This window comes from Mauremys reevesii, linkage group 3 (genome assembly GCF_016161935.1).
Source record: "Mauremys reevesii isolate NIE-2019 linkage group 3, ASM1616193v1, whole genome shotgun sequence".
Classification (NCBI taxonomy): Eukaryota; Metazoa; Chordata; order Testudines; family Geoemydidae; genus Mauremys; species Mauremys reevesii.
The window spans coordinates 90,739,960-90,762,701 of NC_052625.1; the positions used below are offsets into that span (position 1 = coordinate 90,739,960).

The following is a 22,742-nucleotide window of genomic DNA, read 5'->3' on the forward strand; positions in this document are numbered from 1 at the left end:
ATTGGCCGAACCTGCAAACGCAGCAGGTACACAACTGGCCCGGCCCACCAGGGTCTTTCCCTGCACAAGCAGTGGAACAAGTTTGGGAACCACTGCCTTGGAGAAATCAAGGTATACTATATCACCACAGTTGTCTTTTTAAAATCAGACATGTTATCATTTTGGTTTTGGGGGCGGGGGGCGTTGGTTGTTTTTTTTTAAAAAGAAGACAACAGGTTTGTTTGATAAGACATAACCTTCCATGAAATTATGCTGACTAGCAAAAATTCTATTTTTAGCCTTTAATTCTTATTGATAGAGTCCCAAATTAACCTTTCCATTATTTTATCCAGAATCAACATCAGGCTAACCTGGGTTATCCTTTTAACCCTTTTTAAATATTGGAACTACGTTGGTAGGCCTCTAATCCTTTGGACTTGGCCCAGGTTTCCAAGATTTATTTAAAATATAAAAAATAACAGTGATGCAGAGAGTTCCTCAGGTATCTCTTTTAAGACTCTTACATGGAAGTAATCCAGTCCTGTGGAAATGAAAATGTTTAATTTGAGCAGCTGCTGACTCACATCCTCCTTTATCACAGATGGTAAACTTTCTATTCCATCCACAACATCATATGGGATGGATACTTTCTCCTGCTTCATTTCAAGTACAGAAAAGAAATATCTATTGAACATTTCTGCCTTTTCTACAGCATTATTTACAATTTTAACATCCACATCTAGCAACGGACTTACACCTGGCCGAGGGATTTTTGTTGTTTTTGTTTCCTAATATGTTTTTTAAATGCCATCGTATTGTGTTTAATCTTACTGGCCAATTGATATTTCATTGATTCCTTTAGCTTCTCTTGACACCTACATTTTTTAACTTGTAGCTTATATTCATTGCCCTTTTCCTGTATTTTTCCTCCTTTTATATATTGATTTTATATATGTTTTAGCAGCGCTTCCAAATCTCCTTTTAACTAGTATGGCTTTTTGGCCAGCATACCTGGTTTTATGTCTGTGGAAATGTGGCTTTTTGGACATCCAGTTGGATGTCCTTGAACAATACACAGTTTTTGTAAACACCCACACTTTAAATGTGGCTTCCCATTCAGTTATGCTAACCATTGCTTTCAGCTTTGGTAAATTGGCCCTTTAAAGTTCCAAATATATTAAATGCCCAAAAACTTCAAATACCCTCAGCTTTTGTCATTTTTGATTACTAGCAACCTTGCTGCATTCAAATCTGTGTCATAAAAGTGATAGGCTACCATGTCCCCTTTCCAGTCCCCAGAATGATCTGATCTCCTTCCAGAACTCCTCAGCGGATTGTTCTCCTGTAGTATTAATATATTTTTCATGCAAAAGACTTAGTTGCTGGAGTGCTTGTCACTTAAAATTAATCACAATTTTAAGTGTAGTTTAAGCATTTTTTTAAATGCTGTTAATTGGGAAATTTACGGAATACAAATTTTTTCCATGTTTGTTTATGCATGTATGAAAATCAGCAGTCTCCGGTTACTTACTTATAGATATTTCTGTGGTTTTCATCACAGCAATATCTGAATGCCTCACAAATTTACATCAGATTACTTTTAAAGCTAGTTTCTAACTGTGGTAGAAGGCTTGTGGTTGATTCCTTCCATGCCTGGTGTCACTATTAAATGATTGTTTGGGAAAACTTGAATTTCTTTCTGTTTATATGGCCCTCATCACCATAGTACCTGATGACCTCTCAGTTATTAATGGATTTTTATCCTTGTGACATCCCTATGAGGTAGGGAAGTATCACCCCCACTTTACAGATGGGAAATGGAGGTGCAGAGTAGATCAAGTGTTTTACCTAAAGTTACCCATAAAGTGTGTGGCTGAGTCAAAAATTGAATCCAGCTCTCTTGAATAGCTGTCCAGTCCAGTGCCCCATCCATTAGATCATTCAGAAGTTGGCCGGAAATGGTGGACTATACATTATCCTAAGTACAGTTTGTTCAGTTCCAATTGATATTAAGGATACATCCATAAATAATTTATAAGGTGTTCATAAATGATAAATAGGTGGGTAATGTTTTCACAGGTGCTTCTGTGATTTAGGAGCCTAAGACCTATTGCCAAGTGTATTTTGCCGATTGTTTCTGAAAATGAGCTAGGCTCCTAAATCACTTAGGCACTTACAAAAATTTCACCTGTTGTAAATACGTTACAGCTATGAGTTCTATGTGTTACACATAATGCTAAGTAGAAGGTGTTAGAGTTCTAACCCATGATTGTATGCAACTGTCACTGGGTGGCTGGCCCCAGAAAATGAAGTGGATCCAGCTCCCCTGTGCCAGAACAGGTGCTTCCATTTGGCCAGTTAAGAGGTAGGGCAGCACCTCAGGACTTTAAGACACCCAGTGAATTAGAGCTCCCTGAGTGAGAGTGAGGAAAAGAGGCAGGTGAGAGCTGTCAGATACAGAGGGTGTTTTTGGGGGGAAGGCTGAAGAAAAAGAGAGCAGAAAGAGGGGTTTGCTGGCTGTTGTCTCCAAGGCAGATAGATGGAATGATGGCAGGAGTAGCAGCACAGGGAGGTGCCTGCTGGCTCTAAGCCAGAATGCCAGTCGAGGGCTAGAGAGGGCTGAAGGAAGGGAGAGCACTGGTGAGGTTTAGCAGCTGACGTCTCTGTACTGGAGAGCTGGACCCAGAAGAACAAAGAGAGGGTCAGGAGGAGTGAGGGATGCTCCTCTTGTGCGGAAGATCACCCATCAGAAATGCTGTGGGGGTTCCTGCTAGGAAGAGTGGGGTTGCACTCCAGCTGGAAGGGCTGCGGAGGCTGTCCTGAAAGAGGGACAGAAGAGGACCAAGGAAGAATCCAGGCGTGATGGAAGACACTGGAATGTGGTCTGTGTTACATCAATGGCCCTCAGGATATGTGACTTTAAAGATTACTTGTTTATCACCCCAGTGCAAATTACGTTTGGGGACTTGAATTTTGAACTATTTGTACTGTGTTCTTGTAATAAACCCTGCCCCATGGAGGGGTACTATTGAAGCAAGACAGCCTAAAGTATAGTCTTTGGATTACCTCAGAGGAGAAATGGGTGCACCAGTCATGCCAGGGCCTGTTGCAAGAGGACACTGCAGTTAGGGCTGCCCTCTGACAGCAATCCGTTGCCCTCTTGAATTCTATAGCAAATGATTTAAGCACTTCTTCATTGTGTATTAACCCTTTATAAGCTATTTATAAATGTACCTGTAATATAAAGTGAGATATTTTGTTCTATAACCATAGAATACAATGTATATTAGAATATAACTGATTTTTGTTACGACTGTAGACTTGTACAGATTCTGCTTCTTCATTTTCAGTTGACATCTGGGCCTTTAATTCATCTACAGTATAGACAGAAAAGAAAAATATTGGAAAATGACACTTTGTAAATATATCTGAGCTCTAGAGGTAGGAGACAGGTTTGTAACTGGATAGCAGAATGTGCAAAGCATTTAGTAGGATCTTCTCTGTTTTCCAATTGATCCATTTATTTGGCTTTTTGTGGTATGAAAATCACTCTTGACAGTGCTATAATTGTATAATGATTTGGCATGATTTCTGTGCTGAACCAGTATAAAATGTCAAATTCGTTGGACAAAATATAATGCCTTTTTCCCAATGAACCCTGTAAATCCATTTTCCTGCATGTAACTTATAAAGACAGAATTGATTTTTGTCATGAAAATTTCTTTATTAAAGGGGGGAGAAATCTTGCTGACTTCTTTTATGTCAAGTTTGAGACTGGAGATCATTTTCTCTTTTCAGCTGAGGATTTATAATGGAAATGCTGACAGACCCTCAACTATAGTATTGCTGGTGTTTGTGTCTATAATAGGAAGCTACTAACAATCAAACATTCAGCACAATTGAATGTTACCTTTTAAGACAGGGTAAGACAATCTCCCTCCTCACCTTCAGGTCCACTCTGTGCTCTGAAGAAAAATGAGGTCCTCAGAGAGCTTTGCAGCTGTGATTACCAGCACTTCCGTTCAAGGCCAGCAGAATGACTCAGAGCACTCAACATATTTACTGCAAGAATCACAAACTTGGTTGAAAATTGATAGATTCCAACATTAAATATTTATCCCATTACCCCGGGATAAATGGATTCATGCATAATAATGTTAAACACCATTTGACTCGTTGAGCCCCCGTGTTCAAGGGGACCTTGCAGACACGTGTCATAGATGCCTCTCTAAATGCTGATGTCTTCAGATTCCTTTCTAGCAAGAAGGCTGTAAAGCATATAAGATATTAATCCTCAATTTTCAACTGATTTGCTCATGCCTCTTATACACTGCGTGATTCATCTTTAAAAGTGTATTTCTCCAATTAGCGTTTGTATTTTGTTTTGTTTAATATAAAGAGAGATTTTTTTTATGGATTTCCCCAACTGTTTGGAAAAGATTTTATAAAACAGGATATAAGATTATTATTTTTAATATGGATATTATGTAACTTGACTGTGGCTTTCAAAACTCGCATACTTGTTTTAAAAAATACAGTGAAAAAGAATGTGTTACTGTAACATGTAACTCCTGCAAAATGATGAGGGGCCTCCTAAATTGTACCTGCAAAATGTGCATGGGAGCCCCTGTGTTTATGCTGAAGTGCTCATTTGCATCCTTCTGTGTGGGGGTTTGGACTCAATGCTTCATTTTTCTATAGTTTGGGTGTGGTTGTGGTTTTAGTCATCCAAAATTTTCATGAGTTATATATTAGGTAGAATTTTAAGAAGCACTAAATCTTTTCATTAAAGCTGTAATATTACACTATGTTTTGTGATATTTGCACACCCTCAGCTCGTTTCCCCATCTTCTGAAAAAATTCATCCAACTCATTTCCCTCTTGCCTTTTAGTTTTTTCTCTTTTATTTATTCACTGTGCAGTGGGCCAGATTCACTGAGACCTGCTCTACACTGGAGTTTTACCAACCACTGGTAGAGCTGCATCAGTGCAAAACCCTAGTTTAGACATGATTTGCACTGGTGCAAGCTGATTTGTATCCATTTAGCTTATCCTAATTTGAAACCAGGGTAAGCTAGACCCAGTTACTGAAGTGGCATCAATCATGACTACAGTAGAGGTTTATACTTTTGCAGCTACACCAGTGACTAAAAACCAAATGTGTAGACCAGAAGTGTGAGTTGGTATAATTTACACTTCTTCTTGCACCTGCAATGTGAATGTTACACCAGCTTAGTTTCCATCTAGACCAGAGTGCCAAACTCATTCAGCAGAGAGAGCCAAACTCCACTTACCATTGTGGTCTGTGGCCTGAGGCCTTAATTGAGGACAGTGTACCCTCCATCCTCAGCAGAAGGCCCGCTGACATCACAGAGAAGTGTGCCATAGTTCAAGGATAGAAATTGGCCTTTACATAATAACTAAACTTCTTGTTATTATTATTTGTTGCATACTTAATCAACTTACTCACTATCACTCAGTGGGAAAATACATCTACCATTTGGACCACTTTTATTTCTATCCTTTGTTTCTCTTCCTTCTTCCCCATCTTCCTTTCTGTTTGTGTCCTTCTTCCCTGTCTTTCCTCTCTGTTCTTTACTCTGCATTTCATTCCCTGCAGTTGTAAATTCTCCATTCCCACGTCTCTCTGGATCTTTCTTCAATATCCCATTTTACCCTCTGCAGTGATTGACAGTGCAATGATGACATTAAAGTGTTATTTACTTGACACTCTCTAGTGACGTGGATAGAGGAGTTCAAACCTGTCTCCTTTATTGTTTCAGGCTCTCTGCAGACTCAAGAAGAAAACACAATTGGTTTACCCTCATGTAACATTTTAAAGGTTTTCTTCACAACCACAAGGGCTAGACTCTTACTTTTTAAAAAATGCACAAAATTTCAGCTTTCAATCTGAATATGTCAGGAGGGTCAAGAGCCACGTAAATATATATTAGGCTAGACTGATCTAGCCCACAGGCTGTATTTTAACACCTGGGTTCCATCTGTTTTAAGGTCTGTCTACACTCTGAAATGAATGGTGGTTTTAAAATGCATTAACTAATGTGCTAATTAAAACACTTAAAACTAGTAGAGTTTGTTGAAATTTTCCTAAGATTCAAAATTTGGATGAAAATGTTCCCTGCATGTTTTGATCAATTCTCCTTAGCACCTACTGTAGACAAAGACAGTCATGTTTAAAAACAAGTTCTCTGGCTGTGGTCAACCCCAATGATAAACCGGAGAGACCCTTATATTTCTTTACATAAGATCAGTTTCTGCCTCCCATACTCTGCAAGCAGTCCTGAAGTAAGGTACTGATTAAAAATGGCAGAGATGATCCACTTTATACTTCTTCCTTATACACTGAGAAGAGTGGTGTCATGGCTAAGGCACTAGGCTAGTACTCATAGGATTTGGGTTTTATTTCTGACTCTGTCACAGAATTCCTATGTAAACTTGGATAGGTCACTTAACTTTCTGGTGTCTCCATCTATAAAATGGAGATGCTTCCCTCCCTGGTGTTGTGAGGCTACTTAATGAATGTCTGTGAAACACTGACACTACAATGAGAAACAGAAACACCTATGCATGGAATTAAAATAAATTGTTGCCCAGAGAAAGATTTTGTGGCTGTTTGTCTACCTGGAATTTGTTTTTTAAAAGAAAGTTGTCTTGTGTAATTATGTGATACTTTTGGCTCTGACACATTATACTGTTAATTTTTGGCCACAGCTCTTTGATTTCCTCCCCCAATTTGTATCTAATGTGGAATGAAGCATTGTGGCATTTACCCTGTTTATTGAAACAATGTGGCAGTACTTTGATGCCCCCAAACGTCTGACAAATAAGCTGAAGTTACTGTGTAAAAGAATCCTTGTAACTGCTGACATCATTGAGAAAGATAAACTGGAGCAGAAAAGTTTGGGATTTTCCCCCCAGGCTCCTTGAACTACAGTACATGTATTTTGCCTTGCAGTACAACCGCTACCAGCGCTATGGTGCAGAAGAATGTGTGCTGCAGATGGGCGGAGTGCTGTGTCCTACCCCAGCATGTGGTGCTGGCCTGCTTCCTGAACCAGACATGAGAAAAATAGTATGTGAGCCAAGCAATGGACTGGGCTGTGGGGTAAGATTGTGCACTTTCCTTATAGCTCATTGGGAATCAATTGAGATTGCAGGATTTAACAAGAAGCTTTTTTTTAAAAAAACGGATTTTCCTTTCACTTTGATGACTCTGAATTACCCTTCATACCACAGTGAGACTCAGTAGCTTTCAATAAACAATTTTAATACAGCACCAGAGCCTAGAAATCACTACTTTGTCATGTAGAGTATGTCCATCCCAGAATCCTTTGCTTTAATTGGTTTGAGAAGTTGCTGATCTAAGTAGTTACAGTGAGCAGTTGAACTGTGCAAATGACAAGCCAAGAGCTTTGACTTTTTTCTCCCAGCACTCAGCAAAATTGAATAAGATCTAGTGCAAACCATTTATTATTGTATTAGTACCACCCTTCTTGATTAGTGAGGGGGATGAAGAGAGAGGGAGAATGACCAGTCAATGATATCTCAGTGACATTGTTTGTGTGAATATTTTAAGAAACATAATGAAGATTAATGCAGAAACCTCTGTGCTTTGTCTCATAAAAACCGTTTTTAACTAGGGATGTGCAGAATGAATGGTATTTGTAGGAAAATAAAATGAGCAGCATTTGGAAATATTTTGTGCTTAGAGGTCAGAACAGGTGAATCAGTCATTTTCTTGAATAAAATTACCACTGTATCTTAAAAGGAAAGGGCTGGAGGGGGAAAAGTTCTATACACAAAAGGCCGTACTAAATAATAGGTTGAAGTGACTAACTGATGCTGGTACCAAGGGAGTCCTCCTGTGCCTGATACTATTACTAAATCCATGGAGGCGGTGGAAAGAGAGAAAATATATATTTATAAAATAGCAGCATGCTGTTGCTGTTGTCTTTTTGGGATGGAAAATGTACTTTTTACTGCGGTTTTGATGTTGCCCAAACTGATAGCACAGAAGAAGAATTGTTTGCTGAACTAGGAAGTTACAGTAACTTTTCTTCTATGAGTAGGTTAGCATCTCTCGACCTTGGTATAACTTCCTATCTGTCCATGCAGTGGTGCATGTAAAACACGGAGTTCCCCAGATTCTCTGACCTGGCACAGGGCTACAAAATAAGGGGCGGGGGTGGAAAAGTAATGAGAAACAAGAATGACTAAACAAAAAGAAATGCCTCAGATTAAATTTCAGGATTGGTTAAAAAGGATAAAATCTAGGGCTGTCAATTAATCACAGTTAACTCACATGATTAATTCAAAAAAATTAACTGCCATTAAAAAAATTAATTGTGATTCATTGCACTGTTAAGCAATAGAATCCCAATTGAAATTTATTAAATATTTTTGGATCTTTTTCTACATTTTCAAATATATTTATTTCTTTTACAACATGGAATACAAAGTGTACAGTGCCCACTTTATATTTTTATTGCAAATATTTGCACTGTAAAAATGATAAACAAAAGAAATAGTATTTTTCAATTAACCTCATACAAGTACTATAGTGAAATCTCCTTATCATGGAAGTGCAACTTACAAATGTTGATTTTTTTGGTTACATAACTGCACTCAAAAACAAAACAATGTAAAGCTTTAGAGCCTACAAGTCCACTCAGTCCTACTTCTTGTTCAGCCAATCGCTAAGACAAACAAGTTTGTTTACATTTATGGGAGATACTGCTGCCTGCTTCGTATTTACAATGTCACCTGAAAGTGAGAACAGGTGTTTGCATGGCACTTTTGTAGCCAGCATCTCAAGGTATTTACGTGCCAGATATGCTAAACATTCATATGCTTCTTCATGCTTTGGAGAGCCAGTGCTCCCTTCCTGTGCAGCAGGTTCTACTTGGTAGTAGGAAGCCCTCTACCAGGGCGAATTACCTCGCCAAGTGGAAGAGGTTCTTCTGCTGGTGCGGGCCCCAACAGGGCCAGCGGGGGTATATATGCACGGCTCAGTGGCACCACTCAGGCGGGGGCCCCACCGGCCCAATGGGTACCGCTAAGGGAAAAGTTTCCGACGCTCGTGCACGCGGCACACCCACCCCTAATGTGGAATGGACGTGAACAACACATCTCGAAGAACAACAGTTACAAAAAGGTAGGTAACCGGGGTTTTTTGTAGATAATTCTACATTTGTAAGTTCAACTTTCATGATACAGAGATTGCACTACACTACTTGTATTAGGTGAATTGAAATATACTATTTCTTTTGTTTCTTACAGTGCAAATATTTGTAATAAAAATAAGTATAAAGTGAGCACTGTACACTTTGTACTCTGTGTTGTAATTGAAATCAATATATTTGAAAATGTAGAAAACATCCAAAAATATTTAAATAAATGGTATTCTATTATTAACAGTGCAATTAATCACGATTTTTTTAATCACTTGACAGCCTTAATAAAATCACCAATAATTTTTGCTCTATTCTCTACCTTAAAGTGATAAAAATCAAACTGCATTCTGTAGCTTCATTCTTCAACATTTTGAATCTCCAGTTACTTTACCTAATTTAAAGGCTATATATATTGACCCGTTTAGCACGCTGTTATGTTTTCTTTTAAGTACTCTTTGCTTTAGTAGCTACTGACCAGATTATGAGACTCAAATTTTACCTGACCAGTTGTTTTGGGTTAAGAGATGTTGAGAAGAGGACACACTTCATTGAGGCAAAGATTGGAAATGTTAGCCCAGTCTGAGAGCCACATTTCATAAGATTTCATAATTGGAGATATGCCAATCTCCTAGAACTGGAAGGGACCTTGAAAGGTCATCAAGTCCAGCCCCCTGCCTTTACTAGCAGGACCAATTTTTGCCCCAGATCCCTAAGTCGCCCCCTCAAGGATTGAACTCACAACCCTGGGTTTAGTAGGCCAATGCTCAAACCACTGAGCTATCCCTCCCCCCGCTGAGCTATCCCTCCCCATTCTGGGCAGTCTCCTAAAATCTACACCCAAGTGTGAGAGAACAAGGCAGAAATGGGTGGCTCTGATTCTCTCTCTGACCCTGCAGAAAAAAAAAGTCCTTAGAGAAGATTTTTTTTTTGCAGAACCCCCATGGCAGGAGTTATGTGATGCATTGTATGCCATGACCTCGGGGTGTAGTCAACATGTATATAAATTACCTGATTTCAGAATTAGTTCCACAGATAAGAAGTTTTCTTTACCACAGTGGAAAAAAGGGACAAACATTTGGCACAAGTCTCTTTGCAGATAATAGTATACCGTATTGACAACAATTTACAAGTTCAAAAGAGGGCCATAAGACAAATGGTTGTTGGTTGTGCATTCTAAGAGAGCAGGTATTAACTGTCCTTTTATATGCTTCTGTACAGTGTCCATTGCAATCAGGCTTTGATCCTTTTAAAGCAAATAAGAAGAGCAATGTTAATCTGGAGATGTTTATTTTTGACTGGAGGAGCATTATGGAGAAATCTTTTTCTCAGTTATGAACAGTGCTCCATATGTAGTGGTGCCATTGATTGACCTTCAGTCTTGGCTAATCCTTCACACATTTTATTACTCATAAAATATTAATTAATTTTCCCAAGGTATTAGCATTATGCACTGTTGTTCTGCTTTCATTGCTATTCAACAGACCTATCTCTCTACTTTTATTGCTCAGATGTAAAATGTTGACATATTTAATACAAGGAAACAGCAACAAAATATGAAAGACACTACAGATTGTACCAACTGGCCTGGGTACAGGAAAAGCTGTGATAATCAAGGCCCAGGAAAGCTTTATAAATAAAACATCTTTGTCTTGTTTTCTACCATCCTAGGATATTACTTCCTATATATCAAAGACAAGCTTGGCATTAAAAACAGAGAGCCTGATGAGGTTAGAACTGAGCTCCAAGAAAAAGTATATTACTTGCTTATTAAAATGGATGCTTTAGTATACACATACAGTCCACATACCTGAAGAATTCACACCACTAATCTTAATTTATTATAGTGAGATGTAGAAGAGACTTTTCAGGTTCAGATTCTCTCATAAGATATGGTCCCTTTGCATCACTCCAGCAGCAAAAAAGGTGTGTAAAGCCAGCAGATCCAGCCAGACAGAATGAAGGAGAAATCTTTGGATAGTGTAGAGCCAGCATAGCTATAATTTAAGACACACTCTCTCCATCTCCATCTTGGTGTAGAGTGCATATTGGGGGCATGGCTAAGAGCAAGGGTACGTAGCCAGAGTACTACTGTTCTCCAGTGATCCTTGGTAGCAGACCTTTCTACCTGTGGCCAAAGCCAGCCAGCCAGCCCTAAAGCTGCTCTAAACTATGATGGGGACTAGGCTGGCAGTATAAATGGCTATAGGTTCAGGGAATCATAATATGTATCTTTGTAGCCCTTCCTCCTGCCCTCCTCAGCTGATTACAGAATCCACGAGTGAGAATCTCAAACTTACTGTGTGACGTGTGTTACGAGTGACACGAGAAATATTGTACGCTTGAAACAACAATACAGAAATTGAGTCTTAAAATTCCCCCTGTTTTTCAGCAGATTTCATGTTCTGTAAGGACCCTCCAACAGAATAACAGAGTCCTTGAAAAAAATACATTCCCTTCCTGCAGGGTAGGTGGAATTTTAAGACTGCAGGACTGCAAGTATTCACTGAAAAATAAATTGTATTCGAGTACAATGTCAATAGCTAAGGCGAGGTACTGCATGTATCAGTTCTTTTTATTCTGTTTATTTGCTTTTTAGTTATTTTTCCATAGTTAAAGAAGCATACACCAAAAGCAGTCAAAATAGTTTGCACATCATCTGCAGTGTATTCTCTGGGGATGCTCAGAACCTAGGAAGCCTGGCAGCCTGCCAGGAATGCAGCTGGGGAGTCTGGGAGCTCAGTGAGCCAGGCAACTTGCCTTCATGCTGGCTGGCTGGTGGGCCATCGGGCAGTCTGCCTTCCTGCCTTCCTGGTTTATTTTGAAAGTTTTGACTGAGTCAACACATTCCCTGTGTTTTCTGTTAGAAAACTGTTCCATTGGAAAATTTTCAACCAGCTCTAGTGTTAAGTATAATAGTGTCAAAATACAACATACAAAAACAACAAAATGCAAATGCAGGTAGTAGAAAACAGCTTTGAGTTCATTTAGCTGTTACTTAGAAGTATTCTCAGTACAAATGCAGTGCACTTCACTGGTCGGCATGCTCCTTATTTGTGGGGAACCTACCATTCTTAAACTATCTGATTTTGGGACAATGTTTCACATGCAGTACCTTGTCAAGAATGATTTAAATCTACCTAAGGTAGAAGACTTTATTTGCAAACAGGGAGCTGTTCAGTTAAATCACATGCTTTTATACTTCATTAGTGGACATGTAAAATTAGACATTTTTAAAGATATTTAAAAATATAAAGACAGTCAAACCTATTATTGGTATTTCAGAAAAATACTTGCAAGTTTTTTCCAAACTACTAAGCTCTGTAAACAGATGAGTAAACTAGAGTAACAAAGAACTGTGTGTGCAACAATCTGAAACTTTGCCTCAGTTTTAAGATGAGGAAAAAAGTGACGATAGAGCCTGCTACCCTAGATATAATCTGAGAGAGAGAAGCATTGGGTTTGTGAGAAACAAAAGAAAAATTATAAAACACAGCAAAAAGACCTCAAGACTTATGTCACTTGTGAAGCTTTAAAGTAGAAATCAGGAAGACAGCCAATATCCACTACTAACATTGAAGGGCCACTCTTCATTATTATAGTTCAATTTTCTGTTCTTTTCCTACATTTTATTACATTTGTGCTTTTAAGAAGATCCGCCATAAATATATTATCATGGACAAGGTAATGTTTGAAGATATTGTTGAGATTAAGGAGCTGACTCACAGCAGAAGTGTTTCAGGACATCGTATTGTGACTTTTTTCAAGGGGAATGAAAATGAGACAGACATTTTCCATTATTGCTAAATGCTGAGTTGCTAGCATTATGCCACAAGCTCTAGGCAGTAATCATGTATTGCTTTCTTCTATTGAGTGGGTACTCTAGCCTCTAGAAAGTGGAATTCCATCTTGTTGACACATTATGCTTCAGTAGCTAAGCAAGTTGTTTCATTGCTAAAATATGACAGGCTTTCATAGAATGACTGAAATTCTGTTTTTTTCTGGTAATGTCTAACATGGTTTGTAATGATCTGTAAAAACATAGGAGTCTTTAACGTGGTAGAATACTGGTGAGTTTAAATAATGCCCTTATCCTATAATAACACACTGAAATTAACATGCCATACCACTGACAAAGAACATCATTTCCAGTGGCTATGCCTTGCAGTATTGCAATTCATTGATCTTGTGACAGATATGAAATTCAGATGTCAGCAGTGACTGGATAAAGCAATCAGGAGAAAGTTTCCATTATTAACAACGGGAACCGTATTAGTTCCTATTGCTAGAAAAAGCAAAACAAATAGTTTATATAAGGAGAACAAATCAATTACTTATACTTAGTTCAGTGTGTCTAAGAATACCTGTTGTTTTTTTTTCTTTTACCTCCCAACTGCACAGAGAACTATATGAAAGAATGGCAGTAAAAAACAAATGAGTGTCTCTGTGATCCTGTTTGTACTATGGCTGAAACAGTGCTAGCCTCGTATAGTTTCACTAAACAGTGTGGGAAGGCTTTTTGGGGGAGGTAAGTGGGGAGCACGGATGAGGGTTGCCTGATAATTGTACCAGCCAAATGTATACAGGCTACCAACCTTTCTGATCCGTAGCATGATTTTACAACAAAGTTCTGACATGGATCTCGGGGGCTAACACTGTGTTCACACTGGTCAGGAAAGTTGTGTTAGGAGAGACCATGATTAAGTCTAATTATTGCTAGAAGTGATAAATCAAAACTTGAACCAGCTATCGAGTACTGTGTTTGTGCACATGGAGGTGCAGGGGTGGAAGGGAATAAAACTAGGTCTGTTCCTGAATACACTCCATTTGCTTTTGCAAAAGAAAAATAGATCCATTTGTATCTATTTCTGTATGATCCATTTTTAAGTTGAAAAGTTGAAATAAAATGGGGCTCAGATTTAAAACACCTTTTTAATTTTGGTTTTAGGGCCTGTTCCCTGAATCTCAGTCCTTTACCTAGGCCATTAGACCACAGTGCTACCTGAAAAGTCATTTGGGATCTGATTTTTGGAGGTGCTCAACACCCAGATTTGCCACTGGCTTACTTAGGAGTTCTGGGTGTTCAACCTGCCTGCTTCAGTTTCTCCACCGGTAAAATGTGGGACATGACATTTACTGTAGATGAAATGTGAAAGTGAACATGATATACAATGTTTGTAGCTTCAAGCAGATCACCTCAAGCATTTATTTTACAGATTTGGAAAAGAGGCTTAGAAAGGAGAAGTGACTTGCCACATAGACAATGTAATCTAGTTAGCAAAGAGAACTCGGAATCCACTCCATTCTGCCCACTCCAAGCCAGTGGAACAGAGTATCCAGAGTGATGTCTTGAGGAATGAAGACAGAGTCAGAGAGGTCTTCTGTAGCTCAGCCATTATATTACATGACATTAATGAAGTCTGAAGTCCAGGTTTAAGTGGCACATAAAGCTGTCTGCAGTTGCAGGCTCTGCCTCTTTCATGAAGAGAAACTCCACTGGGTTGGTGCGGAAACACTGCAGACCACCTCTGATGGAGAGAGGTGTCACCATATGGCCAGTCAAGTATGATGTTGGGTGTAATATCAGTAAAGAAGGGGAGGTAAAAATCTGATTGCAGAAAGCTCCAGTGGATTCTGTTTGTACATGAAACCAAGCCCTGTGTGCCGGATGAATGCATATCCCCGATCCAGCCTATCATTTCTAAAATCAGAAGAGAAAGGAGAAAAAGAGAAAGAAACTCCAGTCCTAAAGGACTCCTCTGGGACCATAGGGAACATCTGAGGCTCTCCCCACTCATGCTATGTCCTTGTAAACTGACTACATTTTAAAAATAAAAAAGGCAAATAAAAATGAATTTGTAAATTAACATAACTGGCAATAAAGTGGTGAGATTTTGCTGTGAACAAAGATGTACATCATTGAGCCATAGGAGATGAGACAATAATGCAATCAACTAAGAATATGTTTTCTGGGATTGGAGGAGACCAAAGATAGGATCCTAATTATATAACAGGCTTATTTGAGCAATCATCTAAAAACTTTTCACATTTGACAACGAATCCGAAACACAAGCTGAATGCAGAAGATTATTTATATATGCCAAAGAAATAAATAAAATCAAAGTAGGCTTATATAGAGCCTTTCCTGTGGAGGCATCCTCAGGGACTTTGGATTCACACTATTGTATTATTGCATTATTGTAAAATGCAAGAACTGCTTAATCAATGAGAAAAGATGGAATAAAAAGGCAAGATTAGAATGATAAGATTTAAGATTAGAATGAGCCTATTGACCTAACACCGTGGGATAAATTCAAAGTTCTGAATGCACAAGAATTAATAGAATTTCCTCCTTAATTTTTGGAATAACCAATGGGCCAGTTTCAGAAGAACTTAAAAATAATCAGAAGGCTCATAGAGGCAATAACTCCCATAAATAGATACATATAACAGGTCCCAATGCGAGCATTGTTTTCTACAGTTTTTATAGCAAGTCTGATCTGGCATTGTTCTGCACCTACTTTATATTCATGTAAATGACTGCGCAAGACAGAGTGAAGAATCAGGGCCTGAATCCACTCTGTGCAAATTAAAATGTAAAGAGTAGTAGCAGTTGTAGCCTGTGCTACCAGGATATGTCCAACAGAGCAAGTGCCGCCTAGGACTGTCAATCAAGGTGTCTGCTGCATGACCTTTGTGGATCTGCATGCACGCAGAGGGGACTCCTGGCCTGAAGTATGCAAGTCTCAGAATCTTGTTCACCGGTGTTCCTAACTAATCAAGAGCTGTTGTTAAATTGTTTACCCAACAAAGCTGAGACTCTGTGTTTAATTGGTTACTTTGTTTATATATACTGTGTTCTGTTACCAGTTCTTTGGAGCTATCTGCTGGTCAGGTTACTCCACCGTGACTCGGCTTGAAGTAGAGCTCCGGTGTCTGTAGCCTCACATCCTTAATAAAGAATGTGTGAAATATTTACCTGAGTTCCAAGTAGTCAGTATCTGGATGGACCAGGAGGGTAGCAGATGGAATCCGAGGGAATTACTACTGCCCAGAGGAAGGAAAGGGCAGTAGCTAGATAGACAGATAACCCCCAACAGCAGTTTATATAAATGTGGAGTCTATGAAGACTTGTTTCAGAGAAGCAATAATATGAAGCTCTGCCATAATGTAGTCTTTACAAAAGCAAGTGCAGTCCCATGTAACACATTGAAAGCATTGGCCAAATTCTGGCAATTTTCCATTGGTTTATCAGAGAAACCCATAAACAGTTTCTCTACATTGTAAATGTTAAATAGGATTGATGTTAGGACTGATCCCTGTGGCACTGAGAGTGCATGGCTTGGTGACCTGGTCATCAAGGAACATGTGAAACCTACAATTGGTCAGAATGTCTCGGAATAATTTTATCATTGCATTGCATAGGATAATTTTGCTGGTATTCAGGAGAAGGCCATTCCTCCATACAGAGTCACAGGTGGCAGATAAGTCAAAGAAAGCTTCACCAGTCTTAAGTTTTCACTGGAATTCCCGCCTCAGTGTGTGGTGTTAAGGTTAATGGTTGGTCAGTGCAGGTGCAGCTTGGTTGGAAACTCACTTGTTCATTTGGTAACATTGCTTCTATAACCAGCATAATCCTTGCCAGTAATATTCTTTCCCTGAGCTTGTACAACATGCAGAGAAGTAATATGGGTCAATACAGTGATGGATTACTGGTGGGTTCTCGGTCTTAGCAACGGTCATAGATTCTCACCAGAGCCTCTGGACAAACCCCGAGGAATGGATATCAGAGAACAGCATTGTCTACCATTTCTGTCCCTTGGCTCTGAGGTTTTTAAGAAATTCTTGAAAGACACCATCATGTCCTGCAGCTTTCCCAAGTGAGAGATATGTGTTTACCTCTTTAACCATGATGGGCAATAATGGGGGGAAGAGGTGGATAGTGAACCATCTATTAGTTGAAGCACTCTATGCACTTTGTGCTTAGTAGATTTGTCCTGTACTGCTTTTGAGTTCATAAGAAACATTCTTGTCATTGTATCAGTGGATACTTCAGGATTTTGAATTTTCACTGGGTTTGCAGCCCCATGCTGATGCAATAACAGCTAAACTTTGCAGCTGGAGTGAGTAAAGTCCACAGCTTCAATCATTGTGCCCTATCTTATATAGCATGCTAAATTCAATGATTCTCATAAGGAATTTGCAGTGTTCAGGTCTCCAGACATTTGGTAGTCCTTTAATAGCCTATCTATTTTTTGTTTCTAGAATGGGGTGTATCTTTTTCAATAGCCACTGGAGATGTTTTTTCTTGCAATTATTTGAATGAGCTGGGTGAAGCAATTGAAATTTTTGGGCTTCACTGGAATCACATTGATGGTGGCCTAAATTGTGCTAATGAATCCTGGCCCATTTGCCTTTTGAAAGTTCAATCATGGTTTGGACGATGACATATTTACTGGGAGTTCGGTCCCTATGTGGATTATCACTGATTGAGGCTGACTGTGCAGAGGCAGGCATGGATCAGTGTTCATGTCACACTTCCTATCAGTACCCAGCATGGGCGGGGGAAGTTAATGGTCCAACCAGCAGACTAAATTCAGTGATTAATCCTGGTCACGTCCCACCTGAAGCATGTGCATTCCCTAAGAAGGAGACTGTGTAGAACGTTACCAAGATTGTGCTGCCTGACTCTTTTTAAGGTTAATAATGTTTGTATCGATGGCCAATTGATTTGACTGTGATAAGGTTCTTACCCCAGAATCAGGCTACACAGAGCTAACACTACGGCCTTCAATATCTTGTGAGGGGTCTCAGGGTGGATGACACAGACATTCACACTGAGGGCAAGGTAAAGCCTTAGAGATCTTTATTAAAATAATGAACAAAGCCAGAGAGAACCCAAGCCACATAAAAAGGTAGAAAGAACAGGAGTACTCGTGGCACCTTAGAGACTAATAAATTTGTTAGTCTCTAAGGTGCCACAAGTACTCCTGTTCTTTTTGAGGATACAGACTAACATGGCTGCTACTCTGAAACCTATAAAAAGGTAGAGATAATACAATATTGGAGTTATCTGTGGTAGCATTCTTTGCATAAGCTTTTAGAATTGCATACTCACACCGTTTCTTGAGGACCTGGTGGTAAGAGACAAAGGGGCCAGCCCTGTCTCTGGCTGCCCGTGGATCAAGTTCCTCAATGAGTTGAAGGATCAAGTAGTTGAAAGCAGACAGTGATGGAAGAAGCCCAGAAAAAAACTGGCCCCAGACCACATGGTGGCTGCCCTGTTATAGGACCTGAGCATCATCTGCTCATGCTCAGTCCTCCATGCCCAAATTTAGCTTTTCACCCACATACTATTGCAGTGTGTAGTGAGGCGGCCTGGCTCCCGGCCGCACCTGAGAGGGAGGAGCCAGAACAGCCGCCACAGTGGGCGGAGCCATTGCCGCCTGTCCCCGCGCCCCGGAAGTCAGGGGGCGGGACAGGAAGTATAAAAGCCCCGGCCCAGCGCTCAGTTGCAGCCCGGCGGCCGGAGAGGACAGACGCTCCTGACCGAGCCTGCCCCGAGCCACGTACCCTGAAGAAGGCTGGCTGAGCCTTCCCCGAGCCCGGTATCCTGAAGTGGACTGGCTGAGCCTTCCCCGAGCCCGGTACCCCGAGGAGGACTGGCCGAGCCTTCCCCGGGCCCGGTACCCCGAGGAGCTACCCGAGCGTAACCCCGACCCACGTCCTGAGGAGCAGCCCGAGCTAGCCGACACTCAGCACGACGAGGAGCCCATGGTGTGGGACCCAGCGCCGGACACCAGTACTGAGCAGGTACCCATGGAGGGGGAAATGGAAAGTAGCCCGGGGGTAGCTGACCCCAGTCTGGCTACAGCAGACTTTGAGCTGATGTCGGTGTGTTGCGGTCAGGACCCCACCGACCCAGCAGCAGACTAACGGCTGCTGTTAGGGCCCCGGGCTGGGACACAGTGGAGTGGGTGGGCCTGTGTACCCCCTGCCACCCCACTCACGGGTGGCAGTCTCCCCCTCACCCCAGCGCTCAGACAGAGAAGTCTGGACTTACTGGCTGGTTGTTCAGCTCCTGCCAAGGACCTGAGCCCCGAACTATTGCTGTGTGCTCAGCCCTGCCTGAGGGTCTGAGCTAGAACTGCTGTTTGCTGCCCCGCCCGGACTGAGGGCTTGGGTGTAAATTACTGACTCTGTGTGCTCAGCCCCTGCCTGAGGGTCTGTGCCTAGAACTGCTGTTTGGTGCCCGCCCTGACTGAGGGGTTGGGCTTCATTGACTGTTTGTTTTTGCTCAGCTCCTGCCTGAGGGTCTGAGCCCGTGGACCTTCGGAGACTGACTTGCGGATTTAGGCCGTGTAGTGAGGCGGCCTGGCTCCCGGCCGCACCTGAGACGGCCGAGCCCCACACCGGACGCTTACACAGTGTACTTATGCTATAGGGTAACATATTGATATGTGTAACTGCCATCTTAAATCATTATCATACCTGTTACCCCTTGCTTAAGCGGATTTGCGGTTATTACTTCCATGTTCCTTGCAGTAACACTTATTGGTACATTCTAACTCCTACCACTGAGCAAGCTCTCCTTAGTTCCCAAAATCTAAAGGCAACCATAGGCCATTTATCTGCGCCAAAGATTACAGCCTACTTAACCATGCTTATGCTAACTTATGCTTAAGCTAACATTTTACAGGATACAGGCCTGAAGGTTTCTTGGGGTACAGCTGAATATAATGAAAGCAGCTTAATATAATAAAGGCAAGCCATTACATATAGTAGGCAAGCTTGCCCTGTTGGGCTACAAATGGTTCTGGATGTGTTCTTGGTGGATTCTGAACTGTGTCTTTGGTGAGGAAGCAGAGATCTGGATTGTAGTCTCTGATTCAGTGAGCAGAATGAAAAGTGCCTCTTTTTTTTTTTGTTTGTTTGCATTGAAAAGAAGGTATGTGTCTTTGTTTGACGACCATTGTGCATGTGCTTTGCCCTGCAGTATCATTGCTTTGATAGCCTGACATCATATGGTGACTATTGAAATCATGGATGTACTTAGCCAGGAAATAAAATGTGGGTATTGAGGGAGAAGCCAATTTGTATTAGGTGGATTATACACATTAACTACTGTTATCTTGCAAATAATTGAGATGGCAAAGGCTCCAAAATTGCTCCTGGACTCTATTATGTCATATCCTCAATGCCCTGTTTGAAGAGGTATATGGCAATTCCATATCTTGGGTAATGGAAGGAAGCCTCTAGATTGTAGCCGACAATCCAGCAGCATGATTCTTCAGTATTATCTTTCATATGGGTTTCTTGCAGGGCAAGGATGTTGATCATAATATGAGCTAGGTAGTCACTTTTAGATTGGGACACACCTTCAACATTCAGTTGGCAAATTCGTAGAGCTGGGTGTATAGTTCTGTTAAAGCAGCAAAGAGTCCCGTGGGACCTTATAGACTAACAGACGTATTGGAGCATGAGCTTTCGTGGGTGAATACCCACTTCGTCGGTTGCAGTTCTGTTAAAGTGACTCTGGGAGGAGTACTTTTTGTACGGGAGCTGTTTCCATTGCTGTGCAATCCAAAATTTTGGTGAATAACATTGATTATGACTTGGCGCATAATAAGGCAGACCACAAGAAGGTTGTTATCAACCTTCCCCAAACATCATGACAGAAATTTGTCTTTGCTGATTACATTGCTCCGACAACACCAGCATGGGATTTACCTATCATAGAAGAAATCCTAACCAAGAAGTTTAAAACCAAGTAAGTGTATTTCTTATATTAGTGACTAAACCCAAATCCATCAAGACTCTTGTGTCAGCACTCTGTCAAAACAATTGAAAGGCGAGGGTAGAACTGCATATGTACTTTCATGGCCAGCAGATAAGATACCATTCCACCTCCAAAATACCTTGGTGTGATATTAGCCTGAAACTCACAAACCACCAAAACTGAAAAACATCCATGACAAAAAGCAGGTGCATGTAAGCCTCATCCAGAAATGGGCAGGAACAATCTGGGGACTCAACGTAAAAACTCTGTGGACCTCTTCACTGACCTTTGTTTACTCTACCAGAGAATACAGGTCACTTGTCTGGAAACAGAGCTCCCACAAATCACTTGTTGACTCTGAATACCGCCCTGCAGATCGTTATGGCCATGGTAAACTCAATGCCACAACTGTGGCTTCCTGTACCAGTGCACCTCCCCCCACCTCAAATTTTCATTGACATGACAATCCTTTATCAGAGGGGTAGACGTGTTAATCTGGATCTGTAAAAGCAGCAAAGAGTCCTGTGGCACCTTATACACTAACAGACGTATTAGAGCATAAGCTTTCATGGGTGAATACCCACTTTGTCAGATGCATGTAGTGGAAATTTCCAGAGGCAGGTATAAATATGCAGGCAAGAATCAGTCTAGAGATAATGAGGTTAGTTCAATGAGGGAGGATGAGGCCCTCTTCTAGCAGTTGAGGTGTGAACACCAAGGGAGGAGAAACTGCTTTTGTAGTTGGCTAGCCATTCACAGTCTTTGTTTAATCCTGAGCTGATGATGTCAAATTTGCAGATGAACTGAAGCTCAGCAGTTTCTCTTTGAAGTCTGGTCCTGAAGGTTTTTTTGCTGCAGGATGGCTACCAACAGAACTCCACTGGCCATCACCTACAGTCCTCAGTTAAACCCTCTCCAACGCATCATCAGTGATCTGCAACCCATCCTGGACAATGATCCCTCACTGTCACAGGCCTTGGGAGGCAGGCCAGTCCTCGCCCACAGACAACCCGCCAACCTTAAGCATATTCTCACCAGCAACCACACACCACACCATAGTAACTCTAACTCAGGAACCAATCCATGCAACAAATCTTGATGCTAACTCTGCCCACATATCTACATCAGTGACACCATCACAGGACCTAACCAAACACGACGTCACCGGTTCATTCACCTGCACGTCCACCAATGTAATATACGCCATTATGTGCCTGCAATGCCCCTCTGCTATGTACATCGGACAGACTGGACAGTCCCTACGTAAAAGGATAAATGGACACAAGTCAGATATTAGGAATGGCAATATATAAAAACCTGTAGGAGAACACTTCAATCTCCCTGGACACACAATAGCATATTTAAAGGTAGCCATCCTGCAGCAAAAAAACTTCAGGACCAGACTTCAAAGAGACTCTGCTGAACTTCAGTTCATTTGCAAATCTGACACCATCAGCTCAGGATTAAACAAAGACTGTGAATGGCTAGTCAACTACAAAAGCAGTTTCTCCTCCCTTGGTGTTCACACCTCAACTGCTAGAAGAGGGCCTCATCCTCCCTGATTGAACTAACCTCATTATCTCTAGACTGATTCTTGCCTGCATATTTATACCTGCTTCTGGAAATTTCCACTACATGCATCTGATGAAGTGGGTATTCACCCACGAAAGTTTATACTCCAATATTTCTGTTAGTCTATAAGGTGCCACAGGACTCTTTATGAGAATCCTTTGCGAGTCCAACTGTATTTGAGGGAACAAGGATCTTTCAATACATGAAGACCTAAATAAGAT

At 40.9% G+C, this 22,742-nt stretch overlaps 1 protein-coding gene across 5 annotated transcripts in view; it reads left to right on the forward strand.

The window, feature by feature from the left end:
• The window catches only part of PRKN (parkin RBR E3 ubiquitin protein ligase), a 1,176,340-nt gene that overhangs the window by 1,002,210 nt on the left and 151,388 nt on the right, over positions 1-22,742 (forward strand). For 4 of the 5 annotated variants that reach the window (XM_039529610.1, XM_039529609.1, XM_039529611.1 and 1 more), the window contains one exon: positions 6,956-7,105. In XM_039529610.1, coding sequence (XP_039385544.1) covers positions 6,956-7,105 — 150 coding nt within the window. Of the gene's footprint in view, positions 1-6,955; positions 7,106-14,386; positions 16,001-22,742 lie in introns of those variants that run through there. The other variant, XM_039529612.1, reaches the window with a different exon arrangement.